At 56.5% G+C, this 18,826-nt stretch overlaps 7 protein-coding genes across 7 annotated transcripts; 5 read left to right on the top strand and 2 right to left on the bottom strand.

Moving 5' to 3' along the window:
* Nucleotides 1-440: 440 nt before the first annotated feature.
* On the top strand, nt 441-2,929 carry POSPLADRAFT_1160081 (hypothetical protein; the record flags this gene model as incomplete). Its single annotated transcript, XM_024487498.1, has 13 exons — nt 441-596; nt 653-686; nt 743-750; nt 806-849; nt 911-988; nt 1,038-1,081; nt 1,141-1,240; nt 1,300-1,414; nt 1,465-1,773; nt 1,828-1,968; nt 2,019-2,428; nt 2,484-2,621; nt 2,674-2,929. The coding sequence occupies 13 exons, from the start codon at nt 441-443 to the stop codon at nt 2,927-2,929; spliced, it is 1,833 nt and encodes a 610-aa protein (XP_024333348.1).
* Nucleotides 2,930-3,270: 341 nt separating this feature from the next.
* On the top strand, nt 3,271-6,475 carry POSPLADRAFT_1186705 (hypothetical protein; the record flags this gene model as incomplete). Its single annotated transcript, XM_024489240.1, has 15 exons — nt 3,271-3,447; nt 3,499-3,706; nt 3,774-4,193; nt 4,249-4,430; nt 4,486-4,499; nt 4,549-4,657; nt 4,711-4,951; nt 4,999-5,033; nt 5,086-5,266; nt 5,331-5,517; nt 5,576-5,637; nt 5,695-5,981; nt 6,028-6,063; nt 6,120-6,260; nt 6,309-6,475. The coding sequence occupies 15 exons, from the start codon at nt 3,271-3,273 to the stop codon at nt 6,402-6,404; spliced, it is 2,376 nt and encodes a 791-aa protein (XP_024333347.1). The 3' UTR covers nt 6,405-6,475.
* Nucleotides 6,476-7,790: 1,315 nt separating this feature from the next.
* On the bottom strand, nt 7,791-8,915 carry POSPLADRAFT_1050737 (hypothetical protein; the record flags this gene model as incomplete). Its single annotated transcript, XM_024480053.1, has 3 exons — nt 7,791-7,841; nt 8,022-8,406; nt 8,653-8,915. 3 exons carry the CDS (start codon nt 8,913-8,915, stop codon nt 7,791-7,793), a joined length of 699 nt encoding a protein of 232 aa, XP_024333346.1.
* A 780-nt stretch (nt 8,916-9,695) lies between these two features.
* POSPLADRAFT_1041980 (hypothetical protein) lies at nt 9,696-10,496 on the top strand. The gene is made up of 3 exons (XM_024478010.1): nt 9,696-9,789; nt 9,872-10,014; nt 10,065-10,496. Exons 1-3 carry the CDS (start codon nt 9,767-9,769, stop codon nt 10,370-10,372), a joined length of 474 nt encoding a protein of 157 aa, XP_024333345.1. The 5' UTR covers nt 9,696-9,766; the 3' UTR covers nt 10,373-10,496.
* A 1,372-nt stretch (nt 10,497-11,868) lies between these two features.
* POSPLADRAFT_1159779 (hypothetical protein) lies at nt 11,869-13,112 on the top strand (the record flags this gene model as incomplete). Its single annotated transcript, XM_024487455.1, has 2 exons — nt 11,869-12,703; nt 12,769-13,112. The coding sequence occupies 2 exons, from the start codon at nt 11,869-11,871 to the stop codon at nt 13,110-13,112; spliced, it is 1,179 nt and encodes a 392-aa protein (XP_024333344.1).
* A 669-nt stretch (nt 13,113-13,781) lies between these two features.
* POSPLADRAFT_1175262 (hypothetical protein) lies at nt 13,782-16,375 on the bottom strand. Its single transcript, XM_024488335.1, has 10 exons — nt 16,260-16,375; nt 16,122-16,200; nt 15,960-16,064; nt 15,899-15,903; nt 15,756-15,838; nt 15,272-15,700; nt 15,147-15,223; nt 15,013-15,088; nt 14,168-14,959; nt 13,782-14,115 (listed from the first exon to the last, which is right to left on the bottom strand). Exons 1-10 carry the CDS (start codon nt 16,355-16,357, stop codon nt 13,913-13,915), a joined length of 1,947 nt encoding a protein of 648 aa, XP_024333343.1. The 5' UTR covers nt 16,358-16,375; the 3' UTR covers nt 13,782-13,912.
* A 674-nt stretch (nt 16,376-17,049) lies between these two features.
* Nucleotides 17,050-18,534, top strand: POSPLADRAFT_1159886 (hypothetical protein; the record flags this gene model as incomplete). Its single annotated transcript, XM_024487471.1, has 1 exon — nt 17,050-18,534. One exon carries the CDS (start codon nt 17,050-17,052, stop codon nt 18,532-18,534), a length of 1,485 nt encoding a protein of 494 aa, XP_024333342.1.
* Between the last annotated feature and the right edge of the window lie 292 nt (nt 18,535-18,826).

The raw sequence follows: 18,826 nt of genomic DNA, 5'->3' as shown, positions 1-18,826 counted from the left end.
CTGGAGGCGACGAGATGGTCGAGTCTAGACCATGGGCGCTCCGAGGGGGGAGAGAGGCACAAGGTGGTCCGCATTAACGCAGCTTGTGTGAGGTGGGCGAGGGCATTATCAGGCTGAAAAAGCCGGCGTATGTGTTGGTGTAGGTTTACCGTCTGGCTGACTTGATATTCCAGACAATGCTCGCTCGATAACATTCCCCATCGGAATTTGATCGGGAAGATAACAGGCACTTAATTTGATGTCAGCATCTTATCTGAGCAGGAATTTGAAGGTGGCGCATCGACGTCAGACTACGAACTGGCCGCTGTGCGAGGCCCATCCAGCCGGCGTCATGGCCTTGGCCTATCCCCTCCGCGCCCACTTCCTATATAACCCGTCTCCGCCGCACGTACCATCCACCAACAATTTTCCCATCTTCACAACACAACCCCTCCACCAGAATGTCGACTGCCGCTGTAGCGCAGCTCCAGGCTGAGGTCAACCGCCTCCGACACGAGCTCTCCACCGTAAAGGCCCATGAGCAGTCTCCCGAATCTGGCGAGCAGATCTTTGTCGGACAGTATCTTGTCGAAAGGCTTGTGCAGCTCGGCGTCACGGTACGTCTCTTCTGCCACCCTCAGCTCATGGAGGTCTCTTGACCATTCCATTGCAGAAAATGTTCGGAGTTCCAGGAGATTTCAATCTTGGTGAGTCGGCCCGGCAGTTGCTCTACCCGTTGTGCACGTCTCATCCTAATTTGCAGGCTTCCTTGTACGTACATCTATGACCAGGCTCATACCTGTTCGGGTCTGACTCGTGCTGCTAGGACTTTGTCGAAGATCACCCCAAAATAGATTGGGTCGGCAACTGGTAAGTCTGCACGTATACCGAGCGCGCATATATGTACCCATACTCGCGTCCGTTCATCTAGCAATGAACTCAACGCTGCATACGCGGCTGATGGCTATGCGCGCGTGAAGGAAACAAGTCTTGGTGTCGTCCTTACAACGTACGTGCATCTCGTCTCCTGGACATGTCGATTGCTCATATATGCGCAGCTTCGGCGTTGGTGAACTGAGTGCGATAAATGGTATTGCCGGAGGTAAGCTGCTGTATGACCATGTGTGTATTTGAAGCAGATACTCATCGTACATTGCGCAGCGTTCTCCGAACATGTCCCTGTATTGCATATCGTTGGTGTCCCCAGTACTTCTCAGCAGAAGAACAAGCCCATGCTCCATCACACTCTCGGTGATGGACGGTAAGCTCGTCCTCGCCGTCGTGAGACCCGCAATCTGATCATTCTACCATTCGACCCAGGTTCGACGCGTACTACCGGGCCGCTGAGCAAGTCACAATCTCTGCGGCAAGTCTGGAGTCAAAGGACACCGCTGCTGCTCAGATCGACCGAATTCTTACAGACTGTTTGGTCATGGTATGTCACCGGTCCTTGACACATCAACAGCACTGATGTGGTGGTTACAGGCGCGCCCCGTGTACCTCATGCTGCCAACCGATCTCGCATACGAGCGCATACCCTCGTATCGTCTGAAGACCCCAATCAACTCTAACCCGCCGGACAACGACCCTGACGTGGAGCAGTTCGCTCTCGACGAAATTGTGAAGCTCGTCCAGGAGGCGGACGAGGACGTGATCATCCTCGCCGACGCGTGCGCTATCCGGCATGGGGTGAAGCAGGAGATCGCTGAGCTCGTGAAGCGCACGGGATTCCCCGTGTACGCCGCCCCAATGGGCAAGACCGCCGTCGACGAGAGCTACGAGCGGTACGGCGGCGTACGTCACATCATCCGTTGCGCATGTTAGGCCCCGCTGACGACATTGTGACAGATCTACGTCGGCTCGATCAGCCATCCAGATATCAAGGAAAAGGTTGAGAGCGCGAAGCTCATTCTGTCTATCGGTGCTCTGAAGAGTGACTTCAATACTGGCAACTTCACCTACCACATCCCCGCATCGCGTACGATCGAGGTGCGCGTTCATCAGAAGTAGGTTGGTGGACCCGCTAATATAGGGCATAGCTGCACTCCGATCATATACGTGTGCAATTTGCAATGTTCCCGGGCATCGGCATGAAGCGTCTTCTACCGAAGCTGACCACCCGCCTGCAGCCATTCCACGAGGGCGCGAAGCAGATCTCGGTGCCCCCGTTCGTGTTCCCGGTGCCGCAGGAAGACAACGACATAATCTCGCAGTCGTGGCTGTGGCCCCGCATGGGCCAGTTTTTCCGCCCGAAGGACATCATCGTCGCGGAGACGGGCACGTCGAGCTTTGGTGTGCTCGAGGTGCCGTTCCCGCGTGGGGCGGTATTCGTGAGTCAGATCCTATGGGGCTCGATCGGCTGGACGGTCGGCAGCACGCTGGGCGCGGCGCTGGCGGGCGTAGACCTGGGGTACAAGCGCACGATCCTCTTCATCGGCGATGGTAGTCTGTGAGTGCTCCTGTGGCCTGACTGAGTATATATGGATTGCTGACACGGTGCGTAGGCAGCTGACGGTGCAGGAGCTGTCGGTGATGATGCGCTCGGGCGTGAAGCCGATCATCTTTGTGCTGAACAACAAGGGCTACACGATCGAGCGGTACCTGCACGGGATGGAGCGCAAGTACAACGACATCTCGAATTGGTGCGCACCGAGCTTGTGTATCCATAGTGCGCATTCTGACCGGGTACTGCAGGAAATGGACACAGCTGCTCGACACGCTCGGAGGACAGGAGGGTAAGAACTGCCTGTCGTACCTGGTGCGGAATAAGTCCGAGCTGTCAACACTGTTGGACGACCCGACGTTTGCCGCGGCAGACAAGATTCAGCTCGTAGAGATGTTGATGGACCCGCGCGACGCGCCGAACGCGCTCAAGCGGCAGGCTGAGCTGAGCGGGAAGACGAACCGCTACGTCGCTGAGCTCCCGTCGGGCGTTGGCGAGGCTGTCTAAAAGCCGGCGTGCATGTCACGGTGTGTACGATGCGCACAAAGTCGGACAATGTTGTACGAATGTACTATACTGTAGATGAGACTGCATGTAGAAATACGAGAAATGCGAATTGCCTTGTTCCGAAAAGCACAAGCGTGATGAGTATACCCATTCGCTTCTCACGTATGCGCCTCGATCGGACGCGCGTCATAGCTGTCCGACTCAATTTATGGGCGTCTAGATGGTGGTTTTACGTGAAACAACATGCTCGTCTCTTCCTCGGCTTGCAATTTGCAGCGCCCCCTCTGCGCTGCGCTGTTTCTCTACCGTTGCCACTGTCCGGCTCGCTCTTACTATAGAAAATGGCCGACAGACTGCACGAGGAAGCCGTCTACGACAGCGACGACGCTCACCTGAAGTCCCGCCCGTCCACCCCCCACAGCTCCTCCCAAGAGTCCACAGAAACCCCCGCAGGTGTGCACTTCCCCGAGGCCAAGGACGGATTCTTCGGATACAACGAGGAGAAGACGCTGCACCATGTTTGTGGCATCGCACTCAGCCTGCCGCGCTCGCTGACGATGCTGGCACAGATCGAGGAGAAGTTGTGGGCGCACCGACGCGGGTCGGACGCAGCAACGACATCGCGACCGGTCTCCGCGCTGGGCTCCCCCCACATGCGCGCAGACGCGCACGCCGACGGGCCGTCGTCCTTCGTCGGCAGCTTCAAGCTGTCTGCCATCTCGGAGCCTCCTGCGCAAGCGGTGCCGGGCTCCTCCGCAGAGGCGCATCGCATTGCCGGTCCATTGCATGGTATACATCTGGCCAGATCCTCCCCCCCGGGCATGCGATTAACGAGTCCCAACAGAATTTGCCATCGCGCCCGAGTTTTACCCCATCCTGGAGTCGCTGCAGAAATGCCTGGAGCTGCGCGACAAATACATGCTCCGCTCCGGACAGCAGCTCGGCTTCAACCCGAAGGATCACGACGGCGTGTTCACGGGACTGGACGACGACATAGCGACGGTCACCGGCATCCGCCCCGATGCGGATCGCGACGGCCGCTCGCCCCCAGCCAGTCCCTTCACGCCGTGGAGGATCTATCCCAGACCCCCGCCGCCTCACTGGCACTGGAGGGGCACCCAGGCCGTCCCCCCGAGCCAGTCGGGACACAGCGACGACGAAGACGAGGAGTTTGTCTTCGAGAACTGCAAGATTCCAGGCGCGGACGGCTGGCATTTTGAGATGGACGAGAAGGGCGTGTTCCAAGTCTACGAGACCGAAGACGGTAAGACGGACCAAAGTCTGCCAATGCGGGCCCGTTTGCTGATGATGACGTGCAGACCGGACGCCCAAGTTTGATATTCCGAGCATTCGGGAGTACTTCATGGACCTGGAATACGTCCTCGGTGTCATAGCCGACGGCCCGTCTAAAAGCTTCGCGTTCCGCCGGCTCAATTACCTCACGAGCAAGTTCACGATGTACAGTCTGCTGAACGAGACACAGGAATTGGTAGACATGAAGGTCCGCCTAGCCATCTTCCACTGCGCATGCCCCTTACTGACCTGGGCGATCCCAGAGCGTGCCTCATCGGTTTGTGATCTATATTGCCAGAGCTGTCGCTCCTCACCTCCGTCGATAGTGACTTCTACAACGTCCGCAAGGTCGATACCCATGTCCACCATTCGAGTAGCATGAACCAAAAGCATCTTCTCCGTTTCATAAAATCCAAAATGAAGCGTAGTCCCGATGTATGCATGTTTTCTCCCCTCACGCCGGTGTTAATGGCTTATACTCTGGCCAGGACGTCGTCATCTTCCGTGATGGCAAAGAGCTGACGCTCGAAGAAGTGTTCAAGTCGCTCAACCTCACCGCGTACGATCTATCCATTGACACGTTGGACATGCACGCGCATCAAGACTCGTTCCACCGCTTCGACAAATTCAATTTGAAATACAATCCTATCGGAGAGTCTCGCTTGCGAGAGATCTTCCTGAAGACAGATAACTACATCGCTGGCCGCTATCTGGCTGAACTGACAAAGGGTGAGACTATCAGCTGTAACGCAAGTCTGTTGCTCATGTATTCACAGAGGTCATGATTGACTTGGAGCAAAGCAAATACCAAGTACGCTGAACACGTCGCTTATCTGCTATATCACTGATGCACTGGAATACAGAATTGTGAATGGCGTGTCAGCATCTACGGTCGGAGTGCGGGTGAATGGGACAAACTTGCCAAGTGGATCGTCAATAACAAGCTCTACTCGCACAATGTCCGCTGGCTGATCCAGGTGCCGCGCCTGTACGACGTTTACAAGCAAAATGATTCTATCGAGACGTTTGAGGACATTGTTCGCAGTATGTAGCATTCCCCACTTCGCTTTCGAGCCGCGTGCTGAGCTGACACATTTTGCGCCGCCAGACGTCTTCCGCCCTCTATTCGAGGTCACACACAACCCATCGTCGCACCCAGAGCTGCACGTCTTTCTGCAGCGCGTCATCGGGTTCGACACGGTCGACGATGAGTCGAAAACCGAGCGGCGGTTCTACAGGAAGTTTCCGTACCCCAAACTGTGGAATACGAAGGAGTCGCCGCCATACTCGTACTGGTACGCGTTGTGTCCTTCCATTATCGATAGGACATTCATCGAAGTGTCGTGTCAACAGGGCGTACTACATGTTTGCGAACATGGCCAGTCTGAATAATTGGCGGCGTTCCCGTGGGTTCAGTAAGGCTATCTATCATGTTGTCATGCTACGCCAAGCTGAATCAGCGCGACTACTAGATACGTTCGTCTTCCGCCCGCACAGCGGAGAAGCTGGGGATACGGACCACTTGACGTCCGCCTTCTTGACTGCTCACTCGATCAGTCACGGTATCCTGCTGCGCAAGGTGCCCGCACTGCAATATCTATTCTACTTGAAGCAGATTGGTATTGCCATGAGTCCTCTTAGCAACAACGCACTCTTCCTGGCCTACGAGCGGAACCCGCTTCCTGAGTTCTTCAAGGTCGGCTTGAATGTTAGCTTGAGTACTGACGACCCGCTGCAGTTCCACTTCACCAAGGCAGGCGTTTTGCTTTACATTTCATCGTTGTTTCGCTGAAGACACACTGAAGGAACCCTTGCTCGAGGAATACAGCGTAGCCGCTCATGTATGTCCTATCCACTCGTGAATCACCATCCTGCTCACGTGAATCGGTGTACCCAGATCTACAAATTGCCCCAGAGCTCTCTGGCAGAGCTTGCACGCAACTCGGTCATCCAGAGCGGCTTCGAGATGGAGATAAAGCGGCACTGGCTGGGGCAGCACTGGTATCTGCCAGGCGCGGCCGGCAACGATATCAACAAGGTGTGGCCCACCCCATCAGACGACAAACTGGCGCTGAAAAGTTCGCAGACGAATGTGCCCAATTTGCGACTGGAGTACAGACGACAGACGCTTGTAGAAGAGCTGTCGATGATCCGGGCGAACTCGCATTCTAGCACTGTGTAGCTACATGTCCCCTGACAATTTCAGCTCCAATTGCCTGCGTCTGCGCGCGCATGGGTAACCCATCCTCATCTTTTACTGGCGCTGAGTAAAATTGGTCCGAGGAGAAGGGTCCTCCGTCCGACCTTCCTACAAGAGCAACGCTAGGTGTGATTCGGGGCGTATCAGTGCATGTCCCCAGTGCCCAAAATTATTAAGGGCCTCACCTCTGACAGTGTCAGCAGTCAGGTCCTCGTTCTCTGATTTCACTCATCCTCCACTATGGCAAGCAGGACCTCATCGCACCACACGCCGTCAATCAGGTTACTTTTCCTTTTGGTCCCTTCCTCTACCAAACCACTGTCATGAACGTGATACACAACAGTGTCAGCGTGCGAGTGCTGTGTCGTTGACCCCAGGGCGACATATACTAATTTGTACTTCTCGATCAGGGTCCGATCACCGTCATGTACCACGAAGGAGACGCAGTGAAGACCTAAAGTCTTGAATGCGTATTCCACCAGATACCCGACAATTTGTTGGCGGTCCTCATCCACAGTGTGCGTGGGGAACACCAGGGTAAGCGAGGCATCCCGGATTTTGGAATTCGTCGTTGTAATGCTACAGGCACCATAACACATGCTCCTGGTACCAAAACAGTCGCTGTAGGTGCCGTTGACAAGAGCGGTGTAGAGGATGTTGGTTCCAGCAGGAACAAAATCCAGAGTGCTCTTTGGCCTGATTGCCGTATTCGAAGACACACGCTGTACTGACTGTTCATTACACATTTGCAATGTAAACATGAACATCGGCTGGTCTGGGCCATTCGCATCCATCGGCGAGAAAGTGAAGCGGCCACTGCTTGTAGAGAACATATCTGTTATGGACAAGTCACAGAACGAACGGTGTCAGACACCTCCAGTACCGCGCCCACGACGTATATCAGTCTTCGAGGCTATCCTGAGTTATCGAGGCTATCCTGTCCCGATAAGTGCTGATAGATATGATTCAAGTGGGATTAGTGATTAGTCGCATGCGATCATTTCCGCAGGGAGGTGCTTGGACGACACGCGGACGCAGCAAGCGCGTCCTTCTAGCACCAAGAAACGGAATAGATCGAAGCAGTCATGCAAGGAATGCGGTCCTGTGAGTTCCTAGACTCCTCATTTTCGTCGTGGTTGGACCTTTCTAGAGCAATGGAGAGAATATCAGATGCTTGTCGAGGTTCTAGTGACTGGGAGCGTCGGTATCGTATTGTGACAGTGTAGATTACATTCGGAATTTGATTCACCTGGATTCACTGGATTTCCGTCGAAGATTCCACGGACAATAAGAGGTCACACATACGTTGCAATATCTGTTGATAGTCTACAGGGATAGTCTACAAGGAAAAGAATATGATTCACCTAGTCATGAGGTACGGAACCGATCTCCAAAGACGTCCAAAAGCTCCAGAGCATGCTGGGGTCGAAAACGTGTGCACCCGTTGATAACAATATCAGTCAATGTGGAAAGATCGTCCTTCACCGCCACGTCCGTGAATTCGACGCGGCTGCGCAATGTCTCCACCAAGGCATCACCGGATACTCTATTACAATTCCACAGGCCCAATGTATACAACTGCGGCAACCGTATGCGCACAGGCTGGTCAGGAGACACGACGGGTGCCAAGGCCTGAATGACAGTGTCGGACATGTCTGACGCCACGATGCGGAATTCTCTGAGGGCGTTCAGCTGCTCGAAGCACCAAAGGAAGTCCTTCGTGCGCATGTCCGCGTAGGTCATCTCGAGGACCTCTAGCTGGGGCTTGCTTCGTTGCATGAGGGCGCGCAGGCCCATGCCTGTAGCGTGATCGCTCCACGGCGACTGGGAGAAGTCATTCGCCTCGTCGTCGGAGTCCCCGTCCTCGGTGGACCCGGCGTACGGGTCGTACTGGATGGGAAAGTCGACGTTCGTGTGCTCGAGGTAGAGTTCGATGAGCCGCGGTGCGTCAATATGCGCGAGAAACGTGCGGACCGCGCAAGTGCTGCGCAAGAGGAGAGTGTGCAGTTGTGGTAAAACGACAACAGGTGTTGTAATGGACGCATCACTGGGCAAGCCCTGGTGGGGAACGCCGTAGTAATGGAACTGCTTGAGCGCGGGCAGTGAGGTGAGGAATTGAAGGACGGGCACGGGATCAGGACAGGTATCCCATGCCTCGCAGATAGTGAGATCGGATATGAGCATCGCGGAGACGTGGTGTGGCATAGGTAGAGTGCTGACAGCAACATACATGCATACGTCGCGAAGTGCATCCGAGCGCGAGGTCGGCATAAGCATAAAGGTAGGCGAATTGAAGAACTCGCCCTCCATAGCTAAGGGATCGATGCCTGAGCAGCCGCGTACGCCCACCCTCAGGGCTTCGAGGCGACTAGCAGAATTGAGTGTGCCAAGTGCGGCGAAGTTGGTCCTCTCCGTGGTCTCTCCCGTGTTGATCTCACACTCGCTCCAGCGAACAAGCTGGGGAATGAGGGGAGACAAGAGGGGAAGGAGCATGTCCGGTGATTGTACATTTACATGAATGTGGAGTGGAAAGGGGGTGGAGTTGGCCATCCAGAGTCTCGCCTGAGTATGCGATGCTTCCACCTTACGGGAGTCGCTGAGGAAGAGATGCTGCCAGAGGCGTGGCGACGTGTTTGCGACGCTGCGCCAATACTGACAGGTACGGCCAATGGTGAGCAAGGGGAGTTCGTTGCCGAAAACATCAGCGCAATAGGTAAAGATCTCGATGAGCAGCTCCGGTGGGAGCGCGTCGATAGGACAAGTACAAGAGGAGGTCGACATGGCCGATGTGTAGAGATCGACCTTCGTAGTTGCCCCGCTTTATTCTCTACAGGAATCTGGCGGTACCAATCTGAATAATTTGAGAAGGCGAGGCCCTGTTGTACAGAGTGATAACCGAGAATGGCAAAGAAATGCAGAGAGGATGAGGCAGAGTGCGACTTGATCGTGCTCACCGAACACTAGATGGTCAATTTAGGAAGGTGCGTGGGAAAGCGCGCCATGAGACCCCGCTCAATCGCCATCACTCGGGAACAGGATTCTTGCCTTCATTACCTTGGATCGCCAATATGGTTCGAATACCCACTGAAAAAAAACATGCGACTCAGATTTTTCACAGATGGAGCACACGGGGAGGGGACTGCCAGGGATAGTGATGAGAGGTGTGAAAGAGACGATAAAACGCTAGTCCCCCGAGAGGCGCTGGCTTACTAAGCAGAGAACTGCACAGTCCTCAGTGGCTGGCTTGAACTCAAATTTCCCTCTCGGTCCATCCACACAACCGCCGACGTCGCGCCCGCCGCTGTCCGCCCCGCCCAAGGTAACTTCTCTATTCTCACCACAAAATGCCAGGTGTACGTGATATCAGGTCAGTCCGGCTCGTCCGCACACAAAACACTAGGAGACAAACTAACGGCAGGTCCCTATTCTGCGCACATTGTGCACCATAGCGCGGAGGCGTTCATCGCAGCGTACTCGTCCCACCTCAAGCGATCGGGCAAGCTCGAGGTCCCCACATGGGTTGACATTGTCAAGACCGGCTCCTTCAAGGAGCTTGCGCCATATGACCCCGACTGGTACTACGTTCGCGCAGGTACGCATACACGTACTCTACCGTTCTGCCGATCGTGAACCCTTTCTCAGCCGCGATTGCACGACACATCTACCTCCGAAAGGATGTCGGCATCGGCGCCCTGACGAAGCTTCACGGTGGCCGTAACCGTCGCGGCAACCGTCCCTCGCACCACGCCGACTGCTCTGCATCTGTCCAGCGCAAGATCTGCCAGTCGCTCGAGAAGATTGGTGTCCTTGAGCAGACCGACAACGGGGGTCGTCGGATTAGCCAGGACGGCCAGCGGGATCTTGACCGCATTGCAACCGCTGTTGTGGAGGCTGAGCGGGAAGACGAGGACGAGGAAGAGGAGGCTGAGGAGGCTGAGGAGGAGGAGTAGACGCGACGCGGATAGGAGCGTCGGCGAGCTCGGTTTGCCTCCCTCGCGGGGCGACTGGTGTATGTATTCCGCATGAGCCTTTACAGCATTATCACGGGTATGACACATGCGACTTTTCCAAAAATTCAGGCTGTATTTTCCTTCACATTCAAGGATTCTCTGTCTGCTCATTCGCCGACAACTGCACTGCAACAATTGCCTGTGGTGTCATTTATACCACAACAGTGCCAATTTGACGTGGACACGATTGTGTGTTTCGCGCCTTGTGCTCCCTGCTTAGCTCTCTGTTTTTCAGTAGCGCACCTCGTCAAATGGCCCCACAGTTCCTCATCAATTCGTGCGCTTTCTGCTGAGGACTAAGACCTCGTGGCATCAAATCTTTGCTGCTTCGGCTGCATTGCATCAACAACTTACTCTCGTCCATCTGAGGTATGTTGAACATGCGTTAAGGGCCTTATTTATCAACACTGTCGCAGCCTGGATCCCGCGACCAGTTCGCAGGCCGACAGTTGCGCGTGCTATCGAAACGTCTCATGAACCTCCTCAACTACCGCAAAACTGTGAGAACAAATGATAAAGTACATTGAGGATAGCAAGCTGGTCATATTCGTGTGCAATCTGACCTGTCATGCCTCGGTGGCCACGCTCTGACCTCTGCTCTTCCAGCTCACCCCAAATCATACAACTGCATGTGTGGCGCTTGTTGCGCTCTCACAACATCAAGAGTTCAGAGTGGGAACGTTGGTCCCCGCAACCCCGATACCTGTGTGTATTTCATCCGCACCTTCTTGAGTTTGCGCATAACAATAGTCAGCGAAGGAATCTTCGCACGTCCGCGTCGCCAAGAGCTGCATGAAGTATCCACTGCGCGATGATCCATGCAGCGGCACAAAATCATGCTTGTGTCGCCTCTCCCAGACAAACAAAGTTGGTATCAAAGTGTCATCTATCGGTTAGCGCGACGCGTTGTGCAGGGGAACCAGTGAGCGCAAGCTGCCTTGCTGGAAAATATCCGGTACATTGTGTACCATCAGCCGAGTTGTTTGCAGCTTTGCGAGTATACAGGCAGCCGTCTAGTATGCCATTCGTAAATAATCATAGTGTATGTATCGCGACCCAACGACACCCAGGGCAATAGACAGAGGGGGTTGGCAAGGGCGCCAAGACAAGATCTAACCATTAGACCAGCCAAAGGGATGTAGGTCAAGACGTGCGAAGTAACAAGGAAGGATACAATGGACCCGCTCGATGTGAGCGATACAAAGCGGAGCAAATTGTGAATGACATACCACTAGTATACGAGGTCCTCTGCAGCACTTCTGTTAGGCAATCAACTGTGTATCGTGACGGATTGCCGCCGAGGGTTGTCGGTCTTCGAGCGTCCGTTGCGTATTCCTTCCGGCAGTCGTACATAGCATAGGTTAGCAGATTTCTTCCACTCCTGCGAGGTATGTCCAACGCGCGCATGTACTGACTGCTCTGCAGCACAGGTCACTATGAACGACATTAGGCTGATACTATCGCGCACGGCATCGAAATGTCGCATTCCGGTTTTCCGCAGGCCAATGATGCGTCCCAACTCTCATAATCCTCTTTGGCTGCCGCAAGAGCTATGGTACAGAATCATAGAAAATTTCGACAACGACCTATGCACTCTGTCTAATTGCAGCCTAACCTGTCGTGCATGGGCAGCCGCATTCCGCCCTCTGCTCTTCCGCCGCCTCCGCGTCACCGATCGCAATCTTCGCCGCGTACACAGCCTGCTGCTCGCAAACAAGCAAATTGGGACCCACGTCAGACATCTCACATTCATGGACTTTCAATCCTGGTCTGGGCAGTGGCAGCAGGAGCAGCGCAAAACTCTGGCATTCATCCTTTCCCAATTCCCCCAGGTCACCAATCTCACCCTAGGAGTGCTCGTCCTCACGCCGTCCATGCTGGATACGCTGGCGCCGCTCTCGCCACCCGTGCAATTCCTGACAGTGGGGACGCTGGTAGGCACAACACCTGACGCCTTCACGCGATTCATTCGCGCGTTCTCTAATCTGCACATGCTGTCGGTCGAGGAAGACCTGTACATCCATCCCGAAGGCAAGGGGCTATCGTCTGCGTCTGTTATGGAGCGGCTCATGCGAACACTCGGCATCGCGTTCACGCCGCCGGCTCAGAGAGAGCCTGACTGGTATCAGCAGGCGATCAGTTCACTCTTCTGGAATCTGTCCCACCGTACCATAAGGGGCGACCCAAGAGCATTGGCCGCCTTGCTGCAGGATGCAGCCCCGTCGCTGACATGTCTTCGTCTCGACTTCCGGTGCTTATATGATGACACGGGTGCGTCCATGAGCCACCGACAGCCAACTTGTAGGATCTGACCGTTCGCCGCTTGCCACCACTAGTGGTGTTCGGCAAAATGGACAACACGAGCATCACTTGCTTGGAGTTCTGGGGAGTTTCGCCTTATGACAAGTATTGGATACCGCAATTCTTGTCGCAGGTCCGGACTGCGAGCATTCGCGAGGTCAAGTTTCGGGACTTCCCATCTGGGTCATCGACACGGACCACAGATCTTCTTCGCGCTTTGGAACCAGTCTTATCTAGAGCCGCCCTCCCAGCATTGCAGAAAGTGACCTTCAGTGTTGGCGTCTCGAGCTCTGCAACAGAGCACTCCTTGGGTTGCACATCCATCCAAGCACTCCTCCCCCATCTCGATGCTGAAGGACTCTTAGAATTTGAGGATTAGCATCCAGTAGTCGAAATGGGAAACAAGTGTTGTCGCCGTGTACGTATATGCCGCCTTTCACAGTATGATTCGTAGTACTCAAAATGAGTTGTCAGCCTTCGTGAAGCGGGGTGTGTGACTCACTTTGCTGAGCATGTTAGTAAATGAATGTGGCCAACGCAAAGATAAGGAAATTGCTCGATCGCGACTGTGATCGACTAGAATATTGTGATACGAGCTCCAGTTATATGTTGCATATGGAGTCTTACCTAGCTCTTACCGGATTGAATGACGGTTGTTGCGATCAAATATCGAGCAGGTATTGTGGGGTGACTGGGCGTTCCTGTACCTCATAACTCCCGTAGAGGGAACTGTCTCATCTGACGAGGATACAGAGCGTAATTGAGCGAAATATTCTGTATAAACTTTTCGATGATACCAATTCGAGTGGAGGTCCGATGAGTTGCACTTGAGAAGTGCGCTGAGTTACTGCTGGGCATCGTCAATGATTTTTGCAACCACCTGCAATGATATTCTTGCAATGGCTGCGCAACATTAGCGGGGTGCTCATAGGACCTGTCTTGTTTCCATCTGCACCTGGCCAGCAAAGACCTCGCTTGATGATGGAACAAGCCGCAGCGGGCCTAACTCAGTCTCATTTGTGGGAGGAGTCTTGCTGGGGAGTGCGAGTTCTTCGCCAAGAATCGCCGATATCCATTTAAACTTATACGCACCCCAATGTATCCTGTCCTGTTACAGCGCTGCCGTGTGCGTATACAAGCGCAATCTGGCTACGGATGAGACTCAGTGGATTGTCTTCCCTATGGGCAAAGTTTGTCCGCTACTTGCTCAATCAGGCCTCTAACTTCCTTCTTCTGTACTCCCCCCTCCCCAAAGCCACTTTTGGTCAACTTGGCCTTCAGCGTCTCCCGCGCTTGGAGAACCTCCAGGAATGGTGTGAGCTGCGTCTCGTAGACGGGCGACAGGCGTAGAAGGAAGGCCAGAGCAGCCGTGAGCCGGTGAACTATGGCTCTGTTAGCAACGCATTCGGGTGTACCGCGATCACGTCTACGTACCAACTTCCTCGCTCTGCATCTCGTTCGAGAATGCCTCGAGCACGGCGCTCACGAGCTCGACCTCCCAGTCCCCGTCTTCTTCAGCCCCACCACCGCCCGACACGCCCTTACCAACGAGCTGGTCCACCCGCGACTTTTGCAGGAACGCGGCGACATTGAACGCAAGGCTCGCCGCGGCCGTGCGCACGGCCGTGTCCGCGTACAGCAGGCTCGACACAAGCACCCGCGTCAGGTCGGCGCGCTTGCCCGCGGGGGCGAGCAGGCCGCGCGCCAGCGCCGGGCTCGCGAACGTGTTCGCGAGCAGGCGGAGCACCACGAGGACGAAGTTGCGCGCGTCTTTGGGGGAGTCGGACAGTGCTGCGTTCGCCTTGTCGGTGAATATGTGCACGGGGTTGAGGAGGGGCAGCGCGGTGGAGCACCAGGAGCTGATGGGCTCGTCGAGCAGCGCGAGGCGCCAGAGGTCCACGAGGGGGAAGAGCTGCATCGGTGGAAGGGTGCTTGCGAGGGTGCGTGTCGCCTCGGCCCAGCGGAGGGTCATCTGGGCGCTGGCACTGAGGTTTGGAGGAGCCTTCGCGCCGGAGCCGGGAGGGGGGAAGCGCATTCGAAGGTAGCCGGGAAAAGAGGGCGCAAGCTTCTCCTTTGCGGCGGCAGGTTCTGGAGAGGAGAGGGACGCGTCTATGAAAGAGCTCAGCTTGGCCATGACGTTGTCGACGGCCGGGACCTGCTGGAAGAGGATAGGGTTGGTCGAGAGGGCTTCGACAGCCGGGAGGGCAAGTTTCGTATGTGGGTGAGCTGAGGTCGGTGTTGTCAACAATGCGTGCAGATTGGAGGACAGATGTACTCACGAGGGAAGGCTTGGTACAGTAGCAGGTCAACCTGGGAGCGGAGCTCAGCTGCATTGGCACCCTTGAATTCATGGACCTGCCCAGGATAATTGTGAGGAAATGTGAGAACCCGAGATCGCTGACATGTATCATACCTTCTTGCCGTCTAAGAAGAACATGAATGTTGGCGTCACTCTGACGCCCCACTGAGAGCCCACTTGATTACCCATCCCTACACCGATGTCAACCTTCACGAACGCCATCCGGTCTACGCCATTACCATGCGTCTTCGCATGTGCCAGATCCTCGAATATGGGCTCAATCATACGGCAGGGCCCACACGTCGCGCTCGTGAAGAACACAGCAACGGCTCTGTGCGACCGCATTAGCGAATCAAGCGACGCAGAGTTGGTGCAGATATGTATAGGAGCGGACACGGTCGCGGTCGATGTGGAGGCGCTTGCGGCCTGCGTAGCCTGCGGCGATGGCATCGCTGAAGGAGACATTGCTTGTGACGCCATTGCCTGGAGCAGAGATGCGGCAAGGGCGGGGTTCGGGGATGCAGAAATGGCGGCAGATGCAGCGGCGGGTGAGGGCTGCAGCGTCGCAGGTGTTGGAGCTGCGCCAGGAACGGGACGACGGAACATGTTGTCGATAGTGGGTCGCAACGCAGCCCCAAAGGGCGTTGAGAGGAAGTCAGAGGGAAGATCTGCACATGGTGAGTCGGACTACAATGTATGCTCCCTAACGATGAAATGACCAACCTTTGATCCATGACGGTATAGAACCACCTGTGAGGAAGCCGATGACATCGTTCGTGAACGAATTACAATTGAAATCTAGGAGGCCAACGCGGAGCGTCAGACACCAGGACCAGTGGCCAAACAATCAATACTTGCCTAGCAGGTGGTACTGCACCGGAGGGCTATCACGGGACTGCCTCAACACGAGAACTTGAACTGACTCACCTTGTCGGCTGTATATTGCTGTCGCATCTCATTCAAGTATTCATCGAAGGTATCTTCGTCTATCGCCGTCTCCCCCATTTCCACCATCTGTAAGGGTTTACCATGCTACGGAGCATCAAGACCAGAGACTTGTCCAATATGCCGTGATATATGACAACGTACGTGAGATTGGGCGGGGAGGGTCTCGCAGATTCCCTGGCCGTAGAAGATCTCTCTTCCAAAAACAACGACAGAGGTATGCCTAGAGGAGGAGGTGAGATACAGGCTGGCTATGCGTAAGGAACTGAGACCCAATCGCACCACACGCCGTCTATTTGCCTTCCGGTGAGCTGACGAGACAGTTGCTTGGCGAGCCCATTGCTGAGGTCGTACACGTAGAGCGCAACCTTTGCAGACATTGATAGCTGAGTATTAGCGGGGTGTATGGCGTTGGGATGAGAGCATAGAGAGGCGGCGGTTAATATTGCGGCAGGCGCAGGGCATGACGCGTCGCGATCGCTGATCGGTGCTACGCGCTCTAATGACACACGTGACGCGAGTTTTCCTGAGCCTTCCAGTGCTTCAAAGTTCGCAAAACACATCGTGATCAACGGCAACCTTGAAACATACAGAATATCCTGATTGTGCGGATGATACCAAGCATATGTGCCGCAACGGGTGCTCATGCAGATACACGGTCGCCGTCACGCTCACCCGGATGAGGTAAGCCCGAGGGCGCCTAGACTAGTCTCTCAAGGCCTCATGTCCCCCTCCCTTGCACTTCCCCAGTGACTACGCTACCCCGCACTGCGCACCATCGCGGTTCCGCTAGAGGCAGCCTCATCGCAGACTGTACTGCCTCTGCATATCATCAAATCCATCTCACAGCCAGCTGCTGGACGGCCTGGAGACCGTTGACCTCTTCGTGCGCGATCTACTTCTCACCTCACATCGAGTACCGCCCTCCAGAGCTCGAGCCTCGCATAGGCTCAATGAGCGCGCGCCAGGCCGCCTGCTTGCGATTATAAAGCATCCCGACACTTCTCCCAGGCGGCACCGAGCATCGTTGCGTCGCCCAACCGACACTGATACACAAGGGCCCACTGCTGAGATGGACACCATCCCGCCAGAGATCCACGCCCTCATCTTCGCCTTCGCCTGCTCCGACGACGGCACGACAGGCCACTCCCTCTCCCGCGTCTCGCGCTACATACGCGCCGTCTCCGCCCCGTTCCGTTGGCAGTCCCTCGTTGTCTCCGGCGTCAACCAGGCGCGCGGCCTCGCCGCCGTCCTGAGCGCCGCTACGCGCGATGTGGGCACGACGCTGCGGCGCCCGGTCCACCACCTCTTCCTGTCGACGCGCCGCCAGGCAGACGCGATCGACGACCACGCCGTCTATGGCTGGCAGACGTCGACGCTGGAGGACTGGCCGGACTACCAGGCCGCGATCCTGGCGTACGCCGCGCCGACGCTGGAGACGCTCACGTTCCTGGCCTTCGACCCGTTCTTCAGCAGCGCGATGTGCATCCAGGACCTGCTCAAGGTGCCCTTCCCGCGCCTCACGGAGCTGACGATCCGCGGCCGCTGCACGCCGTCGCAGCTCTCGCTCACGGCGTACATGGACGAGCCGGACAGCTTCACGGACGTCGAGTCCAGCGCGGAGCAGCAGCCGCCTGCGGACGGGTGCGCCGCGCGGGGCGCCCCGACGCGGCCGAAGCTGCAGCGGCTGCACCTGGCGTGCGCGTACCACGGGTTCGCGTACGGCACGCGCGCGACGTCAAAGCTGATCCACACGCTCGCGCCGCAGCTCACGCACCTGCGGCTGTCGATGCTGGACATGTGGGGCAGCAAGCGCGTCGCGGAGATCCTGCACGCGGAGTGCGCGGACCTCGGGATTGCGCCGCGCGTGCTCCCGCTCGAGCCGCTGCCCGCGCCGGGGCCCAGGTTCGGCGCAGGAGCCGGGGTGGGCGTGGGCGGGGCGGCGGCGGCGGCGTGCACGGCGCAGGACGTGCGGTGGGCGCGCGTGCTCCCCGCGCGCGTGCAGCGCTTCGTGATCCAGCCGCCGCCGACGGCGCCGTCGGACTTTTACTGCTCGTGCTGCATGGACGTGCGCGGGGACGCGGACGTGATGCGCGTGTTCGAGGCGATGGGGCGCGGGGCGGACGCGCGGTTCCTGTACCAGCCCGCCCGGCAGCGCGGGGGGTACGGGTACGGGGAGGCGAAGGCGGACTGGCTGGCGCGCATCGCGGAGCGCGGGGGGTGCTGGGAGGAGGCGGTGGGCGCCGACGCGGGGGCGGGGGCATGGGAGGCGCATGAAGGGGGGCGTGCGCACGAGGCGCGCGCGCTCGGGGCGGAGATAGGAGCGAGCGGGCGTGGAGGGAACACGCCGCGCGTCGGGGAGGGGAAGAGGAGGAGGCTATGGAAGAAGATGCGGGGCTGGAGGGTTTGGCCGGCGTCGAGTGGGACGGCGGCACGGAAGGCGAAGGTCGCGCACTGGCGGACAGCGGCGTTCGGACGCCTGTCGCAGTTGTATGATGCATTGATGACCCGCGCGCCCCGAGGGGACCCGGACGCTGTTGTGACTGTCCCGGCTTGAATGATGCATGTGTAGCCTGCTGGATGTACTATATCTATCACATTAGACCTCTTGTGTACACGACATGGTACGACTCTGACGCAATGGACACTTTATGACAGACTGCACCCATGGCTTATCGCGAGACGTGTTCTGTTACATGCAAGAGCGCTGGCGCGCTGAGCGGAAGGAGGCTAGCACCGCTGTCCCAGGGCAGCTGGAGGACGAGACAAGGCGACTTCCATTCCCGCATTCTGCCACGGCCAGACAAATACGAGTGGGCGGGGTTCCCTTCGATCAGCACACGACATTC

The sequence above is a fragment of the Postia placenta genome (genome assembly GCF_002117355.1).
Source record: "Postia placenta MAD-698-R-SB12 unplaced genomic scaffold POSPLAscaffold_23, whole genome shotgun sequence".
NCBI lineage: Eukaryota > Fungi > Basidiomycota > Agaricomycetes > Polyporales > Adustoporiaceae > Rhodonia > Rhodonia placenta.
Note: the sequence above shows the minus strand (reverse complement) of the source record. Positions and strands in the feature narration are given on the sequence as shown.

Coding starts and splice junctions, on each gene's coding strand:
- POSPLADRAFT_1041980 (XM_024478010.1), top strand. CDS start 9,767: ATGCCAGGTGTACGTGATATCAG. Junction 9,790..9,871: donor CCAGGTGTACGTGATATCAG/GTCAGTCCGGCT, acceptor TGTGCACCATAG/CGCGGAGGCGTTCATCGCAG. Junction 10,015..10,064: donor CTGGTACTACGTTCGCGCAG/GTACGCATACAC, acceptor ACCCTTTCTCAG/CCGCGATTGCACGACACATC.
- POSPLADRAFT_1175262 (XM_024488335.1), bottom strand. CDS start 16,357: ATGTCTGCAAAGGTTGCGCTCTACGTGTACGACCTCAGCAATGGGCTC. Junction 15,701..15,755: donor TATACCGTCATGGATCAAAG/GTTGGTCATTTC, acceptor CACCATGTGCAG/ATCTTCCCTCTGACTTCCTC. Junction 15,224..15,271: donor GGCACATGCGAAGACGCATG/GTAATGGCGTAG, acceptor ACATCGGTGTAG/GGATGGGTAATCAAGTGGGC.